Here is a 21,747-nt window from a genome sequence, read left to right as displayed (position 1 = left end):
CTTCAATTTTGAGACTCTCAATTAAACTCTCAGAAGAAAACCCTGGAAAATGTATATGCCATCAAGATATGGATTTAAAGCCATATCATACTTCTAATGCAGTAGCTTCCAATTTCTACTCTCTTCATTATATACCGAAGAGAAGCTGGGGGCTAGGATAATTCTGTACAGGATCTTGGGAATAGATTATCAGATCATACCTTGTTGATATTTTTCCAATTTTCAAAAGTGGGAATTAAACTAAAACTTCGTTCACCTACAATAAGCTATTCAGATAATGATGCCGCAAATGTCTGCAGATCATGTAAGATTCGAGTTTTCCATGAGAGATTCTTGTGTAAAAGAAGCCAGATGGAGTCAATATCTTTTCTAACTGCTTTGTGCAAGTCTCTAAACTAAACAAGTTACCAAGGTCAGACTTGGAACGCTTCAAAATGAGATGATCAAATACTTTGTCGTAACACTAGCCTTACTTGGTGTCCTTTCCAACCTAATTTTCTAACTGCATCTGACCTCTTTCCAAATTTCTCCTGGACACAGGCCTTGTTGAAAATCCCACAAATTTGGCAATAAGTCTCATCAACCAACTGGACCTTCTGGACAAGACTCTTAAAAATTTCTCCTAAATCTGTTTTTTGCTTCCTTACACTGACCCTGAGTTAATCTTACACTATCTAGCTGTAGTTTCTTGAAACACATCCCACTCCCCACACCCATGTGTGTGCCTTGAAATATTGTTCTTCTATTGAAAGAACTCAGCCAGCCCTGATTCTAACAAAATGCAGTAAGTTCCCCAAATCCCAGTAGTGCAACTAACTTGATTCCACGAACAATATGGATTCAAATTATCCTATGTTCTAAAAGGCTAATGAATGTATTTTCCAACTCTAGTGATAATTTTTTAAAAGATTTTATTTATTTGACAGAAAGGGGGGGGGGGAGAGAGAGAGAGAGTGAGAGAGAGAGAGAGAAAGGCGGGGGAGTGGCAGGCAGAGGGTGAAGCAGGCTCCCCACCGAGCAAGGAGTCTGATGTGGGGCTGGCATCAAGACCTGAGTTGGAGGCAGATGCTTAACCAACTGCTTAACCCAGGTGCCCCATGACTCTAGTGATAAATTTTAAAAAACACTTCTACTTTTAATCTGAACTGAGAAAAGTTAATGTAAAGACCCAATTCAACTAAAGTTTTAGCTAGTTCTACATTATCCATTTCCAGGGACTTGGATTTTCTCATTTTTAATATTTAAGCTTCTATTTATCTAGTCACCAAAAAAAGTAGCTTCACAGGGGGAAGAATGAGCAAACTCTGGACTTTACGGTTGGCATAAGGATCAATATCTGAGCTCAACGACTTAAACAAAAAGATATTCCTCTGCTGTGTCTGACATTCTTTTTTTTTTTTTAAGAGAGGGAAAGAGAAAAACAGAATAATCTTAAGCAGGCTTCACGCCCAGCACAGAGTTGGACGTGGGGCTCGATCTCACAACCTGAGATCATAACCTGAGTTGAAATCAAGAGCCACCCAAGCACCCCTGTGCTCAGACATTCTAATAAGACGAACCTAGTACACCTTAGTATATGTTCTAATTGCCTCTGGTACAATTGCTGGAGGGAATTAATTTGGAAGTCTTTTAATTATCAGTGAGTACAGCCTTAGTACATTCACCTGGATTTAGCAGTAGTTCTGAAAAAAAAAAAATTCATTCATTAAAATACACATTTGTAGAATTCTTGCCTTTTGATGACTTGTATTACAGCCTTCCTCATCTGGCATTCTATAAGAAAATAAAGTGCTGAACGATCATTTGAATGGCATTTTTTTCCAATTCTGACACGGATGGTACAAAGTTTGCACCATTCCAAGTGCAGAGAAGTTACTTTATCATTTATAATTGATATCTCAGGGCATTAAGTCTTAATTTTCTCAAAGAATCTTGGGGGAGAAGCGCTAATAAAGGGACAAGGACTACAAATGTAGGTATAATTATTGATCAGACTATGTCACTGTCATAATCTGTTGAGCCTTAGGTTAGGCATAGAGCAATACCTAAAGACAGCCAACAAGGATTCATGACAATTATCTTAATTTTTCCTAGTTATAGACTTACTATTATGTAACATGAGCTTTCTAGTGGTTACTGAGGATGCTGTTAAACTATGGGACCGATCTTCATTAACTTTTATCATATTAGTCTAATGGCAAAAGCCTTGGAATGGCTCCTTGTTTTCAAGGACCAGATTCCTTAGACATCTTTCTAGCCTCAGTTCCACATTTCTCTCTACATTCCTTCTTTTTCCCTCTTTTCCCCTTCCCCTTTTCCCTCTATGTCTCCCTCTTCCCTCTTTGCTGCTCAAGCTCATGGTGCCCCTTCTTTTATAACATACAGTCCCCCCACTTTCCAAAAATTAATCTTTTTATCCTCCCAGAGCCCAGGGGAGTCCTTTATGCCATCTCTACTCTGGAGCCTAGGTGAAGATGCAGTCTCCTGTGAGTACACTCAGGATACTCCTATACTTCCAATAGCACCCCAAATTTTCTGCCTCCTGAGTTATTCATACATGTCTTTTCTTTCTCACCAGATTATAAGTGTATAAAAGCAGTGGTCTGGCAAGATAATCAGGATTACAGATTTGGCATCTGGGAGCAGGGAAAGATTTTAAGATACTATTCAAGGAAGTGGACTTGGTCTATACATGAAACTAAAATTTTAATACAGTTTTCAGACTATTAACGCCATATGGTTGTTGAAAATCATACTTTAAAGCCAGAAGAAGCCTAAAGACTTGGATTTGAGTCCTAGTTTTATTTACATTTGAGGGTTTGACTCCCAGTTTCATTAACATTTCTCAAGTATGTAACCCAACCTTGACTTCTGTTGCTTCCTGTGGTAGCATCCCACCTTCACTTCCCAGTATCTTCACTCTCAACATTTTCAGTGGTGCTTATCTTTACCTGAAATCCTGTATTTTTATCATAATCTGTCACATACTGGAATATAAACTCTATTTTATGTTATAACCAGTTATAAACTAGGACATAAACAGTGTGTGTGTATATAAAATGCATATATTATATGTAATATATTATATATGTATATACTATATATACATGTGTATATTATACACACATATATGTATTTTTTTCACTGCTGAATTCTCAGTAGCTAGAGCAGTCTCTCCTACACAGTAGAAATTCAATAGAACTTTGGTGAATGATTAAATGGACAAATGAGCCTTGAAACTCCAAGAACAGAGTTTCAAAAACCTCTGCTCTGTATGCGCTAATCTTTTTCCCAGGATTGTTGGATCACCAGAGAGCAATATACCCTTTTATCTCAGCTCCCTGAAGAAATGACTTTACTGAAATATGATTAAGTGTTATGCCCTCAGCTTTTAGAGAAATGTCTATTTCAACGGCGATTTTGTCTTTTGTTATTCCATGACCCCAATTTAAGAAACTTTACAATAAATTTGTCCTTGAGTTCAGTGCCAAAAAGTTTGTCTCTTCGATCTAAATTATACTCTTTCTGGTCAGAAAATGAGAACTAGACATGCCAAGCAATCTCCCTTTGTGCCTTAGCTTCCCTGACATTCAATTCCATTCAGCACTTTGCGGTAGTAATTACATAGGCTCGGGCATCTTGCTATATACATTCTTCTACTTGTTTTCACTAGATCCTGTTATTGAATCGTGCCATATCATATTGCAATTAGTTTTATGATTCCCAAGGCCACCTTGGAAATAGACAAGTTTTAAATCTCAGATTAATAACATAAACCACTTCCTAACATCGTTGTGTGCATGCAGCTTGCAACGAGACAAGCAATCATTTTATTTTCAGTTAAAAAAAGGCAAGGCAATTTCAGACATCACGATATCTTCTGAGAAAATTTTATAATTTTGGCAATGTTACTTTATGGGTAATGTGCACACAATGATAAAATTCCACGCATTATGCAGATGTATTTAAAAATATTCAAGGCATTATTCATAGGCATTAACAAATGCAGAGTTTTCCAATTTCCATGAGAAAATGCACTCATAAATATAAAAGAATTGTAGGCAATATGGGTCGCTAAAAAGCATTAATTTTGACTTCTTAAAGATATTGAGACTTAAACACTAACCATGATTTCAAGCTATGTTCCTGGCATATGGCCAATGATGAATTTGATTTATCCCATATTTTTTTAAGAGGAAAAAAAGGAGAGAAGTGCAAAGAAAGGTAACATGTGTTTGCCTGTCCACTGTCTGTGGTATTGCATAGTATCTTACAGCGATTCTACAAGGTTGTTATTATAAACCTGACTTTTCAAATGACGAATGTGAGGGTTAGTGAAGGAAGATTCTACAGCTCTTAGGAAGTTCCCCCGAGATTCTCACTCAAGCTTCCCGGGCTCCAGCCTTCACACGCTTTCCCACTTGGCTGCTCTACAAGACCTCGGCATCCTATTTACTAAGCTCTTAGGTTACATAGTGAAGTGGTATGATGAAAGATGAAGATAAAATCCCTTGCTCAAAAGGCATTTGTCATCTTCCCTTACAGGGAAGATCCCCTGACGGGGATGGACAGTGTTCTCTTTCAGGGGTGGGGGATTCTCTGAAATAGGAGAATGAAAAGGTGAAGAAAATAGAGTTTGCTAATTACAGCAGGCTATCACAGGAATATTTGATTTTCTCTTTAGTTTAATTGGGCTGTTCATTCAGGTTTTTTTTTTTTTAATTTAAAAAATGGTAAACTGACAAAATGGTAACACACACTAGTTCTCCAATGCTAATGACATACTTTACAGAACTGAAGACAAAACCGAAGCCATCTCTAAGGATAGATCTAGGTACTGATTCTGAAAATACCCAAAGCTTTTTAGGTTTTGCATCTCTTTGGAAATTAGACGAAAACTGTGGCCATCTGCTCATATGATGCACATATGCAGTTTTTACGAATGTTTCCATACACTTTTAGAGACTTCATCTGTCTCTAACACCCATCCAAGGACTCAGGTGAGGGTCACCGAAGTCACGGCAGAGAGGGAAGTTACTGGTCATCCCATGGAAATGTCCAGATTCTTTCTCGGCGAAATGAACTTTTTTGATTATGTCTGTCTTGTGAACTAAATTCTCTGTTTCTTTCTTTTTAGAATTTCTTCTCCCCCTCCCCTCCATAAAATGGATGTGACTTTATTTTCAAGTTTTTGATATGAGTTAACTTTACTTTTCAAAGACAGCACCCCCAGATGCCAACTAGACTTCATTACTCCCAAGTGACACAAATCTTCCTGTAGCATTCCGTATTTCTAAACTTCAGCTCAGGGTCAGTGTTTCAGGCTCTTGCCCACAGACGTTGCAACAAGAGTCCCCTGACTTTAGAGAGTCCTCGCATCTCCTCCAGATTTTCTCCACCGGTATCTCCGATTACTGCCATGGTCTCTATCTGGGCTTACAACAGACCATGCGTTTGTGAAAATGCTTGTCAGAGTGCAATTCTTGTCAACTGCATGACAAACTGTTCCCAGAATATTCTAACTCTTCTCATATACGACTGTTTCTCTTTCTTAACATTTGGTATTCTTTTAATAGGTCCAATCAGAAGTAAAATAATAGACTGCCTGGAAAGAACTTGTGTGTGTGTGTGTCCTAATATGGATCAAACTGAATCACAAGTCTTTAAAATCTGAAAAGAAAAAGTATTATCTTGCCGTTTTCCAATTTAGAATGGAATGGATCCCCTCCAGTATTACGCTTAAGGAGCTGCAGGTCATGCATTGTTTAAACATCCTACGCAACTTGCTGTCTTATTTCAAGCCCCTGTGGTAATTCGTGAACATACCTTCTGTTCTGCTGTCATGGTTAGACTCTGCAGCCGGCCAGTCATATTCCCTAAGCTCTTTTCAAAAGCTGCTACGAGGTGAGCCTGTGAACAAGATGGAAGGAACACATTTTAAATGTCAGAACCTTGTATATGGATGGATGGATGAAAACTCTTGATTTTATAAAATGCTCAATTTCAGGTATTCAAACTTTTTAAATACTATGACCATCACCGTTAGCTTTCAGTGATGACTCTCCCTTAACATAAATCTTTGTTTATCATTTCTAAACTTCAGTTTAAATTCCGTCTCTTGACATTTAATGTGAATTCAACTTCTGAAAAGGGATGGTATTTTTCAAATAATAACACCTTCTGACTTGCATATCACAGAGGACTTGACACCCAAAATACAGAACACACTTCTGAGGTGCCAAGTTTTTAGACTTAAAGCTCAAGAGGAGGTCCCTGCAATAGTCAATGGACAAATGTTTCTCATTTTTATACCTCCATGATGACCTTTGAAGATATTGTTCGCTCCTTTATTGTACCGATACTCTCCTTCTAGTGTCAGACATCTGCTGACAGCTATAACGTTACCTTTCCTCTCTTCGTGCTTACAAAGAATGGTATCAGAAAGAGTTGTCTTCACCTTCCAAACTTTTTACAATAAAAGGGCTTTTATTGCTACTTTATTCCCTTCAACGAAGGAAGTGCAGGTAGGCCAGCTAGAAATAATATTCAGTCATATTTTATTTAAGTTTTCATGGCTTTCGGGTTTTCTTTTAAATCTCAGGGAGTTACACTTATTGCAGTATAAAACCTGAACTCTTTTTTTTTTTTTTGATAAAACCCAAACTCTTATGATTAAGAGGTATTTGACAATCTTACAGCTCTAAAATAGGCCAGGTTCTGTTGACATGCCATTATCTATCAGCTTCACCCACAGAATATTAAGCACGAAGAGGTGCTTCAATCTCTCACTGTTGCTTGAGGAGAACTACAGGTGTGTTACCTTAAACCGATCTACTTTTATTGTGCCCTTACAAAGACATGACGATAGAATTTATTTTACAACCTACATCGATAATAAACTATGTGTGTGTGTGGGGGGGGAAATTTGGCAACCGTTGGCCAAAGATTAATTTTTGAGAGAAAGGAGGAAAAGGACTTACTAAAATATATCACCTTGTAACTATCACAGAGCTGAAAAGCTGAGGTAGCCATTATCACATGGATTGCAGGAGTCCAAAGGATTAGGGCACTAGAAATTTATTCCATTATTCGTAACAGAAAGAAGTGTATATTCCACTACTGGTAACAGCTAGAAGGTACAAGTCCCTTCCATTATGATCACGATACAAAGGCGTCCTCGTTCCTAGCTCTGTGCTTATCCTGTGCTGCTCCCCTCCTTTTCCTGACACAATACAGAGAAAGATAATTTGTGGAGGATACTTCTTCTATTAATCTTCAGTCCTCCGATACAAACTTTTATTCTTTTTCCACTCTCTCCTGCCTCTATCTCATTTTCCCACCAAATCTCTCTCTTTCTCTCTCTCTCTCTTACACGCACAACCATGAGAATCATACTCCAAGGTTAGTTAGCAGATTTAATATGATAAATAATACTCTTTTTTTCAAAAGAAAAAGGGATAGTATCTTGAGCTTAAAATGTTTTCAGTGATAAGGAATATCATTGCATCAGGCTTCATATATCAGAAATTAGCTTATGTTCCATTCTCTCTCATATGTAACCTTTTTATTGTAAGAAAATTTAAAAAGAGAACAAAAGCATATTAAATCATATAAACCATATTAAAAGTGAACAAAATGAAAAGGCACAGCTCATTGTTTTCTCGCACAGTGAACATTCATACACTCACCAGCCAACTCAAAAAATAGGACAAGTGAAGACCCTAGAAATTTTCCCTTATCTTTCTTACTACTGTCCCCTCTCCCTTTCCACAGATAAGCACTTATGGTAATGATTTTCTTACTTCTCTTTTTAGTTGCATCCCTAAACACTATATTTTAGCTTTGTCTATTTTTAAAACTATCAGAATGGAATCATATGGCAACAATTTTTTTGTGACTGTTCTCCTTTTCTTAACATTGTGTTTCTGAGAGTCACTCATGTGGTGCGTAGCAGTAGTTAGATTTTGCTGTAATGCATTGCTCCATGTGATTTATAATATATTTGCCCAAATATAATATATTTGCCCATTTGCCATGATTTATAATATATTTGCCCATTATATACAATGGGTTACTAAATCCTAAAATAAAATTGCTCATTTTCTCTTAGAATAGTGAAAATTCTGGCCGAAAACCACCATTAATATTTACTAAAAGTAATGCAGGAATCTACTCAATATTGCAATTTTAATTCTCCAAAACAACTGTAAGGCTTAATTATTGGATATATAAACTTGAATGTATAAACTTGGATGAAAATTTAAACTTTACCTTCTTTGCATATTTTCTCAGTTAAACAAGAGTTAAAATATGGCAAAGAAAGTAGGAATGTGAATATGCTGAATAAATGTACTGCCTGTATTTTGTAGCTATTAGTTAATACAAAATGTTCGCTATGAGAATGTCAGTTTTCAATCTTTGGAACATTGATGTTCACTAATTATTCATAAGAAAATGTATAACCAGTTACCAAAGAACATTTTGAGTCACATTGTTCTTCATGAAAAATATGCTAGAAATGTGTCAGTGAAATACTGCTTTATTTAAATTTATGTTGCCTTGGCTTCGGTTATCAGATTAACTTTGTTACTTTGAGTTAATACAAGGTTAAATTTCTCACCAATTGGATTAATGGAAAGAGTACAAGAAACAAATAATAGAAACCATTACTACCAGTGATGATCTTTCTCACCTCAATGGAGAGAAAATGAAAAGCAAAAGCAATTGACAATAGGACATTAGATCTTATCTGAAAAACTTAATAAAATGGTGACTTTTTCTAAAATTGTGGATTTTTAGGGGGATTATTGATCATGGTTTACTTGGTTTCGACTTTTCTCTTAGTAGCTGCATAATTTTCAAGCCAGAGTAAAACTGTATCAATATGATAATGAATATTCCCTGACTTGTGTTAGGTGAAGACTGTCAAGGGAATAAAATAGACACAACTGAATATTAGGTAAGGGAAGGTATTTCTAATATACACTGTCTTTAGTTTTGGAATTCTATAATATAATCTGAATATAATCTGAATCTTTACATAAAGAGAATTATTGTGCTGCTAAACAGTAAGATGAAAGATTATGAAAAAGTGCCAGCATTATATTTATTCACCCAGAATTTAATGACAGTCCATCAACCAGAAAAAAATATAGAGATTTATATGGAGATGTATATAAAAGTGACTTTACATTTGAAAATCAATAGATGAACTGAAAAGGACTCTGAAGGTATCATAAATAAGGTTTCACATTTCTTTTACACAATATTAAATTGTTCCTTCAGTGTTTGTCATTGTTAATACGTGCAAAACTGTTTTCTGTGAAAGGAGATACAGAAAAACGAGAGTAACTGCCAGAATGTATAAAAATATTAAATATGCGACTCCTGGGGGGCTCAGTGGTTGAGCGTCTGCCTTCAGGGCATGATCCTAGGGTCCTGGGATCGAGTCCCACATGGGGCTCCCTGCATGGAGCCTGCTTCTCTCTCTGTCTGTGTCTCTGCCTCTGTGTGCCTCTCATGAATGGATAAATAAAATCTTTAAAAGTAATAAATTTAAAAAAAATTTAAAAACAGACATATTAAATAGAACAAAAAAACAGGACACAATCCTAAACAAAAGAACACCTGAGAGATTTTTGGCTAAAAGACCTATGTGTTGAAAGGCAAAAATAAATAAATAAATAAATAAATAAATAAATAAATAAATAAATAAATAAATAAATAAATAAATAAATAAAAATAAAAAAATAAAAAATAAAAGACCCTCTGTTTTGTGACATATTCATTCAGTGGTATCTTTGAAAATGGTAATAATAACTAGCCTTAGTGCCTACTTCTAAATATGTAAGAGCTGAGATTCATCAACAAAATATATTATCATGCCAACAAATGCTTAGCACCTGATTTGACAGTAGGAAGGTGTGGGTGAGAGGCTGGGAGGCTGGCTGACTGTAGGATATGGCCATACATTTGCAGTTGCTCGCTGGTGGGATCCTCTTTTCCTCCTGTTCACGTGCTGTATTGATTTGGGGAGGTCAGGCAGTAGCACCTGCCAACATACCCTCTTTCCTTTCTAAAGACATCCTAGTAGAAAGTGCTTTACAGAGAGTCCTCCCAGGGCTTTATGTAGCTCTGTGATCAGAGAATCTGACAAGTGGATGGGAAGATTCACCGCATATTCTACTGAGGTTTACCCTGCCGGTCAAACGAAAAGTGAGTTGGCTGGGCACCTTTTTAATTTACCACTGCTGTGTTTTTTTTTTTTTTTTTTAAGATTTATTTATTTGAGAGAGAGAGAATGCGAGCCAGGGGGAGGCAGAGGGGGGGAGAGAGAGAATCTCAAGGAGAATCCACACTGAGCATAGAGCCTGACTTGGGGCTTGACCTCACAAGCCTGAGATCATGACCTGAGCCCAAACCAAGAGTAAGATGTTTAACCAACTACCCCACTCAGGCACCCCTACTGCTGCTTCTTTTAACAAAGTGGGGAAAAAAGCATATATATATATATATATATATATATATATATATATGTATTTTTTTTTAAGATTTTATTTATTTACTCCTGAGAGAGATAGAGAGAGAGGCATAGACACAGGCAGAGGGAGAAGCAGGTTCCATGCAGGGAGCCCGACGTGGGACTTGATCCCAGGACCCCAGAATCACACCCTGAGCCGAAAGCAGATGCTCACCCACTGAGCCACCCAGGTGCCTCTGAAAAAAGCATTTTAATAGAGAAGCAGGTAAGTTTCAAATTTAAAAATTAAAACATGGATTGTTGTGTGGATTCCATATAAATATAATCATGTCAGAAAAAAAATATAATTATGTCAAGCCCAAACACAGATCAATTGACAGATCAATTAACAACACAACAAAAATTCCCCAAAGTAAGGAGAATCATTTTAGTCCTGATAGAGTGATTTATATATTGAGTAAAAAATAAATTATCTGGATACTTAAATAATCATTAAATAAAAAGTTAACAGTTAATGATATTTTCTACAGAACCAAATCCATTGTAATTCATCCTTATAAAAATCATGGCTGTTTTACTACTTCACTTCTATACAATAATGCTCATTGTAGTGATCTTATGCAGTTTAAATAAACTAAAACAATACAAGGTTTACTCCTACTTCCAAAAAATATTACAAGATTAAAAATAGTTTTTGACTTAAAGAGTTCTGTACAGAAATAATTTTATTCAGTCTTATGACTGACTTAACTTCTGCACATGTATATTACATGTATATATTACATACATCAATAGATATTAACAGATATCTGAATTTGTTAATTTGGATATCTGAGCATATTCTCTGAATGAAATTTAAATGCAGTATTTTTTAGAACTAAGAAAAAATAAAATATTAACTAAAAAATCCTTTGATGGCTCATTATGCTCTATGGGAACTTAAGTGACATTATAAATCAAATGCCAAAGAAAGTTCAAGATAATTTGCAGTTAATAGATAATTCATGAGTAATTCAAATTTTTAAATGTACAAAAAAGTTTGTATATTTAAATATACAAGTTGACATAGATATATAAGACGGCTGAGTGGTAATCCATGAGTTTGTTTTACCCAACAACTCCTGAAGGTATATTTTAGTTGTTTGCAATGTTCTTTACTGTTAAAAAATAAAGTTGCTAGGTATAGTTTTTTGGGTGGCTTTGAGGTGATTTAAGAAGATTTATAAAATGCATTATGAAGTAAAAAAAAAAAGGCATGCAAAATAGGATATAACTTAGGCTCCCATCTGTGAGCAAAAGGCACAGTTAAGATAACATAGATGTGGGTAGGGGAAGCTGGAGACATTTGGGCATCTTCTCTAAGACTAGAACTTGATAAATAAAATCACCTATTTGACACTACTTGCTCTAATTCTGTATTCATTCCTTTTTTCATTATTTTCCTCGAGGAAATATTCTATGCTTTTTTTCCTAATCACCCCTTTCCTCCATGATATTTTAATACCATAGATATGATGGATACCTGTCCATGTACTCTATGAATAACTGTGCTTTATGCATAAAAAAAGAGTAAATTTTTTTTACCACCAAAACCAATTTTCACCCTCTGGTGGTCATATTGATGCTCAGCTGAGACTACATGAGCCAAAGTCATGAAAACACATCAGTGATAATCAGTGTGGCATGCATGACTGGAGCAGAAGTGGTAGGCAGCCAACGGCTGTCACTCTTAAAAAATTTTTGCTCCTTTCCCAAACAATGGTACAGAGTCATATTTCAGGACTGCTTCCTCAGGTTAAAACTTGGTTGCTCCTCTGTATGTGTGTGTGTATGTGTGTATACAAGCCTTTGCAAGTGTGTACTGCATATATCTCTTCAAAAGATCAACACTGAAAAGAAGCATAAGAAACCAACCATTGAATATTACGCAGTCATAAAAAAGGATGGGATTGTGCCTTTTGAGACAACATAGATGGATATTGACGTATTATGCTAAGTGAAGTGCAAATGAAAGAAAAGAGAAAGACAAATGGCTGATTCCACTCATCAATGAAATCTGGAAAAAAACAAGCAAACAAAAAGTAGAACCAGACCTATAAATATAGAGAACAAATTGATGCCTGCCTGTGGGAAAGTGTCGGGCAATGGGCAAATAGGTGAAGGGGAGACGGAGATCCAGGCCTCCAATTACGGAATGAGTAAGTCACGGGAATAAAAACCAGAGCCTAAGGAATACGGTCAATGATAATGTAATAGTGATGTAATGGAACAAATGGCAGCAACTCTTGCAGGGAACACAGGATAGTGTATACATTGGTCAAATCACTAAGCTGTACACCTGAAACTAATGCAACACTGTGTGTCAACTCTACTCCCTCCACCACCCAGGCCCCCAAAAAGAAACCAACAACCATGTTTAGGAAGGGTGTCTGAGGGAAAAACAAGTATATGTTTTTTATTACAGACTTTTTTTTAGTTTCAGTTTTCCTTTTTAATATAAGAGGCACATAATGTAAAGCTTTTTAAATGGCAATAGTTTAAAAATTGTTTATGGAATTTAAAAATTCCGTAACGTATAGCAGATGTTTATTATTAATGTCTGAATATATAAACCCATGCAAGAGACATTTACACAATAAAAATAAAATCCTTCAATTTTAATCGTTAAAGACATCTATAAGTATCTTGACCATCCAAAGAGTAGGGTCTGCCACTGAGCCTTCCTCGTTGCAGATAAATACAGCCCAGTGTGTTGGCATTTACATTGTCATTTGTCCTTTGGGTACAGATTAAGGAATGTAGACTGAGTGTTTTATACTCTTATTCATCTAGTCTGGTATAAAATTTATAGTTTCTTCTGAACTATTTCTTTAAGAATTCTTCTTAGATGGAAAATATGGGTTAAATAATTCTGTTGTCTCTTCCAGTATTGCCTAACAATTCTCTAAAACCTGCTATTATTTTTAACGATCCCCCAAAATCTATAAAAATAGGCAATCCAAAATTAATTGTATCCTCCCAACATTGAAAAGATAAAATCAATTCAAATACAGTCGTAAAATGAATACACTGTCAGTGAAATGACTCACTTCTATGCTGTGGAAGTTGTATGACACAAGAATTTTCATCCTTAAAATCTCTCTTAGTCAAATCATACCCCGTGGGCCTACTACACCTGCTATGTCTCTCTTGCTATGTCATGCTTTGTCTGGGACATAGAAAACCTCAATGGAGAGTAGAGATCGGTGAGGCAGACGAGAGGCCCAAAGCTACATGGTTCAACTGAACAGATTAGTGTTGGATGAAGGTGGCAAGGCAAATGGCAAAACAGCGGGAGCTTCCCTACCCCTCACTGGTGCTCCTAACACTACTGTTCCTCAGGACCAGGCACCATGCCACGTGTTCTGTATTATTCTCCATCTATTCTGAGTATTCCCTGGCTCGTGGAAAGATATTCAATAAATGTTAATACTATTGATGACCACTGGCGTCATTTTTGCCATTCTCAGGTGGCCAAACTGCTGTGAGAAGGCTGCCAAAATTTTTAAGAGAACTACCTCTCATTTACAACATAGCTCAGATACTCAAATGTCATGCTAAGTTAATTTTTTTTATATAATTAATTGGATGCTTAACTAATTGCCCAGTAAATTGTGAAGAAGGCAGGGCACATAGAATATTTTATCGTCCAGAGTTAATCACTATCAACCCCCAACCATATTGTGGCTGGAAAAAAAAAATCTATGGAGAGTAAAAAAAGACATAAGAAATAACCCTTGTAACTGTGACTAATGTCTCCAACCTTAGAAGAAACAAAAGGCCTTTTAACCACATCAGTTTGGGTTTACATTTTAATACTCAGTATGCAGGAAAGTTTACCTTCATATGACTGACTGAAGACTTTATTTTTGACCATTTAAAATTTGTATATCTGTTGCTAAAGTTATTCCATTTACTACTTACATATCTGTTTAGATATATCGAAAAATAATCACAAGTGACTTACGTTTGCTGAGAGTTGAGATGTGAGGGTAGCAACTTTTTCTTGTGATGCAACCAGCTCTCGCCGCAGTTTGTGGATTTGCTGAATATAGTTTAAAAAAAATCAATTCAATATACTATATTTTTACTTAAAACTAAGAATTCAATCCAAGAAAGTAAATGTTATATTTCGCTCATGTAACCCCTTAATTAGTGTATCAGCACAAATTCCTGAAAAAAACAAAGAAATGTGAACACTAGCTACACAGTAATAGTCAAATGCCCTTATTAAGAAGAGTGGTAAAAAAAAAAAAGAAAAAAAAAAAAAAAAAAAAAAAAAAAAAAAAAAAAAGAAGAGTGGTAAGTGACTGTTCAAGGTTAGGACCCAAATTTGCAAATTAAAGGATGTTTGCTTGCTCTCTTGCCCCATCTGCCTGACTCAAGAATCAAGTTTATTTTCTCTATTAATTCTCCTACTTCAGGCAATTTGTGGTAACAAAACTCAGGCAGTAAGATCTTTTCTTTTTAAAAATTAAATATACATAGACACATTTTTTCTGGGTCTTCTTTTAGCAAAAAGTACTGAATGTTCTAGCATGGCATTGAGCATGGAGTTTTAGCAAAAATACTCAGTTTTTTTGGTGTGTGCTTATTTTAATTTTCTGTAGTTTGGCAACTTCTCAGAAGCTGTGGAATATCCTTTAGTCACTGAAAGATGGCTCTAATTCCACAAGTAATGAGTCCATATTTGGAAATAATTTTATTAGCTGGAGTTTCAACGGCTAACACTCAAAGAACCCTTCCCAAATCTTTCTGTAATGCTTTTTATTCACAGAGTTACTATTAACTCAGAATAGTAATGCTTTATAGATTACCTATAGTTTAAAAGTAAGCAGAAAAATTAGTAATACTGTTCAAATAAGATAAGCCAACAAAATTAATACGCTAAAATGTCTTCTTCCTTAGCTAAGTTCACATTGTAATAAAACTGAACCAGAAAAAGGAGAGTATTTCATATCACATTTAAATTGTTAATATAAGTATTCTCTGCAGTTAAACCTGAATGTCTCATGTTGCTAAAACATGTAAACACAGATTAGTAAGGGTAAAACATTTACAACCATCTGAGGCTAAGTCTGTAAGTATATTTCTGGTCTCAAGGGATTTTAGTTACTCAGATGCCAAATATTCTACTCTAATTCTTCTCATTTCTGTGAAAAGAAGTCTTCTATTGTTGTGGCTGGACATTTGGAATACTATCTCAGTTTGAAAGAGCATTCTTGACATAGTCCATTAACTGTCTTATTTTTTTCCCTCTTGTGGAAAAAAAATGGTAGTCAATATTGCGAGAGTCAAAAAGGAGCTGTGAACTTTAAGCTGGAAGCAGAGACAGTGGACATTTATTATAATCTCAGCAAATGTGATTCCATTTCACTCCTGTTTTTTTTTTTTAAGAGGTTCACTAGCCCCAAATAGCACTTGACTTGCATTTGAATGATGATGACCACAGATAGTCCCAGAAAACAGACCACCTATTTTATCTTAAACCAATACAAATTCAAACAGCCTTTCTCAAATTAATAATCTCCATTACATTACATAATACTTTACAATGAAATCTAGGAAAACTTAAGGTAATGTAAATTATTTTTTAAAGAAAACCATGACCCATTAGGGGTAGGAATGATACAAAGGGGAGTCGGGTAAGTACTAATCAGGCAAATAGGCAGCATTTGAATACCTCAGTAGTCACATTATGACCAAATTAGAAGCACTGTCCCGTCCATGCAACATAAATAAAATAGTATAGTTTTTCTTTTAAACCATATTTACTTTTTTGGTCTAGATCATCAGATTGCTATAACCAATACTATTTCAATATTTTAAGCATAGCACAAATTTTACTTTAAAGGCAAGGTAAGGCAAGGAGTTCCATTGCAAAGGCTGCTGCCAAGACACTGGTTTTCTCTGTGGTCTGACTGCCTCAGTGTCAACCTATCAAATAGTCACTTCCACACCTTGAATAAAGGCCTAATTAAAGTCCTGCTCTCCTGGGATAGGACAATTCTTTTACAAAGGGAAACCAAAAGAACACTCTCCAGGTTGCAACCTGACCTGTGCATGATTGCGACAGAGTGTGTATTTGTGAAACGTGTGTGGTCAGAACAATGTAGCATGCTAGACATAAAGTGGTGGTCAGAACAGCAAAGTCCTGGCATGAAGAGATAGGCTGGGATGCTGGGACCTTCTGTTGTGGAGATGTGGTGCCTAAGACTCAACACTACATTAATCCTATGCAGTTAGTCTCATAGGCATTGGTGAGAAGAGACGACAATAAGCGAGAAAGACCACACATCCATTCATTCATTGGGTTTAATGAGTGCTTACTACTGCAGGCGATGGTTAGTTGTTGATATAAAACCCCATTCTAGAATGTGAGAGGAGAGTTTGCTTTTAAGAACTTCTTTTCATTTTCTTTATGAGGAAGCACCCAAGACCATTTATCAACTAGAGGATCGCGTCTATCAGCCGTGCTGGAGAGCTATGCCTCTGTATCACAGAGCCCTCTACTGGTAGAAGCATTCATCACAAGTGTACACAAAGCATCAAATTCAAAAATGCTACAAATTTTACCTCTGAATGAGCCTTTTCTTCAGCCTGTAAAAGACAAAAGGCAAAAATTATCTATAAATATAACTAATGTCATTTTGTTCCACAAGTATAAATGAGTAATTTCATTGTATAATTATACTGTATTTTCAAAATGTTACTATGATCCAATATAAGACTAGTAAAATACATATTATTATAGTAAAATACATGTTATTTTATCATATTGTTACAAATTATTATGATAGTGATATTGTATTTATATAATTATGATATTATTATATTATTATAACAGGAACCTTTAAGATTACAAAGGAATGCTTCCTTATATATACATGATTCACTGAAAATGTAGGTTATTTGATTCATGGACATATAATATGCCTTAGAAGCAAAGTTAGAATTGAAGATTTTATTTATTTATTCTTGAGAGACACACAGAGAGAGGCAGAGACATTGGCAGAGGGAGAAGCAAGCTCCCTGCAGGGAGCCCGATTTGGGACTCGATCCCAGGACTCCAGGATCATGACCTGGGCTGAAGGCAGACAGATGCTCAACCACTGAGCCACCTAGGTGTCCCACAAAGTTAGAATTAAAAGAACATGTTACCGTAAGAGTCAGACCATAAGCAACAAAAGCAAAACAAGTCATAAAATTATATCTTAAAAAAGATGAGTGTAGGAAAAAAGGAAACATTACATTTTTTTTTCATTCATATTATAGAAAATACACTCCATGCTCTATAGAGATCTTCAGGCAAGACTTAGGTGTCGGAGTTTTATTTTGGCTTGGATTTAAACACAAGCACACAAACCCTTTTTATGATTTACACATCATAAAAAAAATAAAAATAAAGCCAGAGGGAAAATATTGACCTTTACTGATAACCACAGAAAATCAGTTTCTATCTTCTTTTATTGTCCCTAATGATTATTAATTAAGTTTATGGAGCTGCAAGCCAGCAAAGAGTAAAATGCCCAGTGTCAAGGTGGAGATAAAAGTGGCTGACAAACATCTGGGTTATACACATTATGGAAATGAGGACTGCTATGAGAGCTTGCAGGCTGTTTTGGACTCAGTTGCAGAAAATTCCCAGCTCTGTTTTTCTTCTTTTTGCTAGGCTGAAAAATGCCAGAAAATGAGTTATGTGTGCCATTATGTTTGGGAAGCTCCCTTATTCTGGAAAAAGCTGGAGAATGAATATCGCTGAACAGTACAAATCTGCTCATTGCCTTGAGGTCTGAAAGTGAAAAAAAAAAAAACCTTATTTCCTATCTCTCCTTTGGGGACATTTCCCAGTTAACTGATGCAGAAGTACCTGAACTACTTTTTCTCTTTTTTTTTTTTCTCCAGAAAACATAAAATAAAACAAAGTAAAATAAACTTAGATATTTTTATGCAGAAGCATTTCTGGAGTATTCTCTTTCCTGTATTTTCTCTGCTCTTAAAAATAATGTATAGTTAATAATAATGTGTTAAAGTAATAGAGTGGTTAAATAGTAGAATCCTAATAGCCTGTATAAGAAAACTATGTTTTAAAAATAAATGCTAACACGAAACTTGAATATTTTACAGTTCAACTTTAATTTTTAAGGGAAGATTTTATTTTTTTGATTCTAATAATATTAAGGTGTCAGATGTAGTCTGTTTTTGAATCAGAAGTAAGGAACTAATTTTAAGATTAGTTAGGGAACTAACCTTAAGATGGAAATTTCATCTTAAAGCAAAAGAAAGCTGGAAGTTGTCTGCCTTAAGACAAATGTGCAATTAACCAGGACTATTTGTTTTCCCTAGAACTTTGCATGTTCATTGCTACTATATTCTGTCCAAATGCTGCTTAGGGCCTGTTAGGATTATATGAAACTGATAATAAATAATTTGAGTATTTTAAAAAAGCAATGTTTTCTACTTAAAAAATAAAAAGGCTATCCATCATATCTTCTCATTAAAAAAGCCTTGAATAAGTTATATATATTACTCATAAGCATAACCATTACATATTAATTCTGTAGGTATCGTATATAAACTCTTTTCTTGTTGTTTTTTCAGAACTCTCTTTTTCCTTAATCTTTGCCTTCTTTCATACCCCATGACTATCAATACCAGGTAAGGTGTTATCATAAAGTCAAAGCAGTGAGGCAGAATTTTAATATTGTATTTCTTTCAGCGATTTAGGCATGAGATAAAAAAATGATGGAATGTGATTACTTGCCATTTTTAAATGACGGTGTTGAACCAAGCCCAGTGTCCTAAAGGATGGTACACAGTATAAAACATTTTGTCTAAATACAAATATATCAGATGACTCTTTATTCTATGAACCATCAACCTGCCATTCATTCACCCATTCAAAGTTACTTAAAAAAATTCCTTCTTGTATTAGCTGTAGGTTAGGAAATACGCTAATGAACCAAACATGGCCCCTACCCTTATTAAATCAATATAAATTAGATTCCAAGTACAAAACAGATCTAATAAACTTTTTAAGACACAATCAGTCAGAAAGAACCTATTTATTGCAAGGCTAAAAGGGCCAGGAATACAAAGAATAAAAAAAGGCTCTAGAATTAAAAAAAAAAAAAAAAAGTCACACAGCCTTCCTTGGCTAATGTTTATCTCTCTCACTTTTCATAAAGATGTGAGTAATAAGAAGTATGTCTTTCCTATAAGAAAAGTAACAGCACAACAATAACTAAGAACTGAAACTGAGGAAGAAAAGAGGTAGAAGAAAAGAAGAGGTGGTGGGGTCTGGAACCAAGCCTGGGGAACTCATGCCAGCATCTAAAGGGGTTGATGCCAAGAATCTGTAAACCTGGAGGAATTTAATCTCAGTGTTGCTAGATATTCCGATTACATTAAAAAGAATTTAGCAATTTGCACTTTTAGATAAAAGTTCCGGATTTCACAGCATTGGCTTGGATTTAAACACAAGCACACAAACCCTAAGTTTGCCAAAGGTAATAAGTGGCAGATCAAACTAGGCCTGTGATTCCCAACCAACATGCAAATTCCCTGAATCTTTCTGCTCAGAAATTCCATAAGGTGATATACTTAATTTTATAACAAGATACTTTTGAGAAATTTACCAAACTATAAGTGGTAGAAGCTTTAAAAAAAATGTATAGGTGAAGAATCTGTACAATGAGATTTGTTAAATCGATGATTTTATAGGTAAATGTTTTTTGCAAAAAGCCATTTTATTAGTTTAACTTCAAGTGAAATACGTACAGCAAAATATATAATTCTGTAAGTTGTATAAGTGATAATGTTAGAGGAAACATGGTTTATACTCACGGTTCATAAGAGCAGTATTTTGCCTAATAAAAGCAGATAGAGCCTAATATTGTTCTTAAAAAAAAAAAGGAACTTCGCCCCCCCATAGACACTTAAATTATTTTATGAAGTACCACCATGCACACCTATGTTAGTTGAATACTGCATAATCTCAAAAGATGCAATTCACATAGACTATGGTATAAACAGTGCTCCTAGAACCATGTAGTATACCATAATTTTTGTTATTTATGGTATACAACATTCCTGGTCTTCTCTAATAATTACACAAAACCCATGTGACAGATGGGATAGATCTGACTGTTGTTTTCCAATTTCATTTTACAGGTATAGTCCAAAGAAACCTAGCAATTTGCCTGATGTCATACAATAGCTGCTGATAGAGTTAGGCAAAAATGCATATCAACTGAATCCTGATCCAGTCTTTAAGAAGGCATGAAAAATAATGATAAATTGCCTTTTTACTTCATGGTTTGAAAAGCACTTTCACAGATATTTTCTCATTGTCAGTGGACACTCAGTGCATGATAATGGGGGACGGAAATCTGAATGACTCCTCATTATCTTTGATTTTTCTCTTTATCAGTCCTTCAAATATGCATTTATTTGAGTTGTTTAACTCTAGGTTATTTATGAGTTCAAGAATATAATTTCAGTCATTTTCTGTACAATTAAATTCCCTAATATCCTAACAATGTCACCTTTCACGTAGCTTGATCAACCAACCCATTCTTTTCACACATAAGGGTATATTTCATTTCTAAAATTTGGCACGTGGGTATGCATATATAGTCATTTTGTTTTAATCTCTGTTCCCATTTTATATCATTCCCTTACTATAATCTCCTCATTTATGCTTTCTGATTATCCTTACCACTTTGACATCTACTCTTACTCCTCAATCTCACAAGCCTGAGATTATGACCTGAGCTGAAATCAAGAGTCAAATGCTCAACTCAATGAGCCGATCTACAATTTTTAAAATGTACCTGCTTTGTTCTCTATAAGCCTGCAATAGCCAATATAGTAGCTACTGGACACATGTACCTATTTAAATTTAAATTAATTAACTTAAAAATTCAGTTCGTCTTGTCATACCAGACACACTGCAAATATTCAACAGCCACATGTGGCCAGAGGTTACTATATTAGACAGTGCAGCTATAGAACATTTTTATTATCACAGAAAGTTCTATTGGACTCTGGTACATAGTAATTGGCCATCTGTTTTCCTTTAACCCATGTGCCTTTTCTTCTTAGTCTGTCTCAGGCTGAATGAAGGCAGTTTTATCCAAACACTGTTTTTGCATATATTTAAAAATACTATAAACATGCTGCATCTCTTGATTCTATGCTATACAGAGACTTCAACCAAAATGGTT

The 21,747-nt window shown here is 35.2% G+C and overlaps 1 protein-coding gene across 5 annotated transcripts in view; it reads right to left on the bottom strand.

The window, feature by feature from the left end:
• NAV3 (neuron navigator 3) overlaps positions 1 to 21,747 on the bottom strand; it is a 189,423-nt gene that overhangs the window by 49,635 nt on the left and 118,041 nt on the right. For all 5 annotated transcript variants that reach the window (XM_038558518.1, XM_038558520.1, XM_038558521.1 and 2 more), the window contains 3 exons: positions 17,096 to 17,119; positions 14,487 to 14,564; positions 5,827 to 5,910 (listed from right to left, as the gene is read on the bottom strand). In XM_038558518.1, coding sequence (XP_038414446.1) covers positions 5,827 to 5,910; positions 14,487 to 14,564; positions 17,096 to 17,119 — 186 coding nt within the window. The remainder of the gene's footprint in view (positions 1 to 5,826; positions 5,911 to 14,486; positions 14,565 to 17,095; positions 17,120 to 21,747) is intronic.

Source organism: Canis lupus, chromosome 15 (genome assembly GCF_011100685.1).
Source record: "Canis lupus familiaris isolate Mischka breed German Shepherd chromosome 15, alternate assembly UU_Cfam_GSD_1.0, whole genome shotgun sequence".
In the NCBI taxonomy this organism is placed as follows: domain Eukaryota; kingdom Metazoa; phylum Chordata; class Mammalia; order Carnivora; family Canidae; genus Canis; species Canis lupus.
The sequence above is the reverse complement of the archived record's forward strand: the minus strand, read 5'-3'. Positions and strand labels throughout refer to the sequence as shown.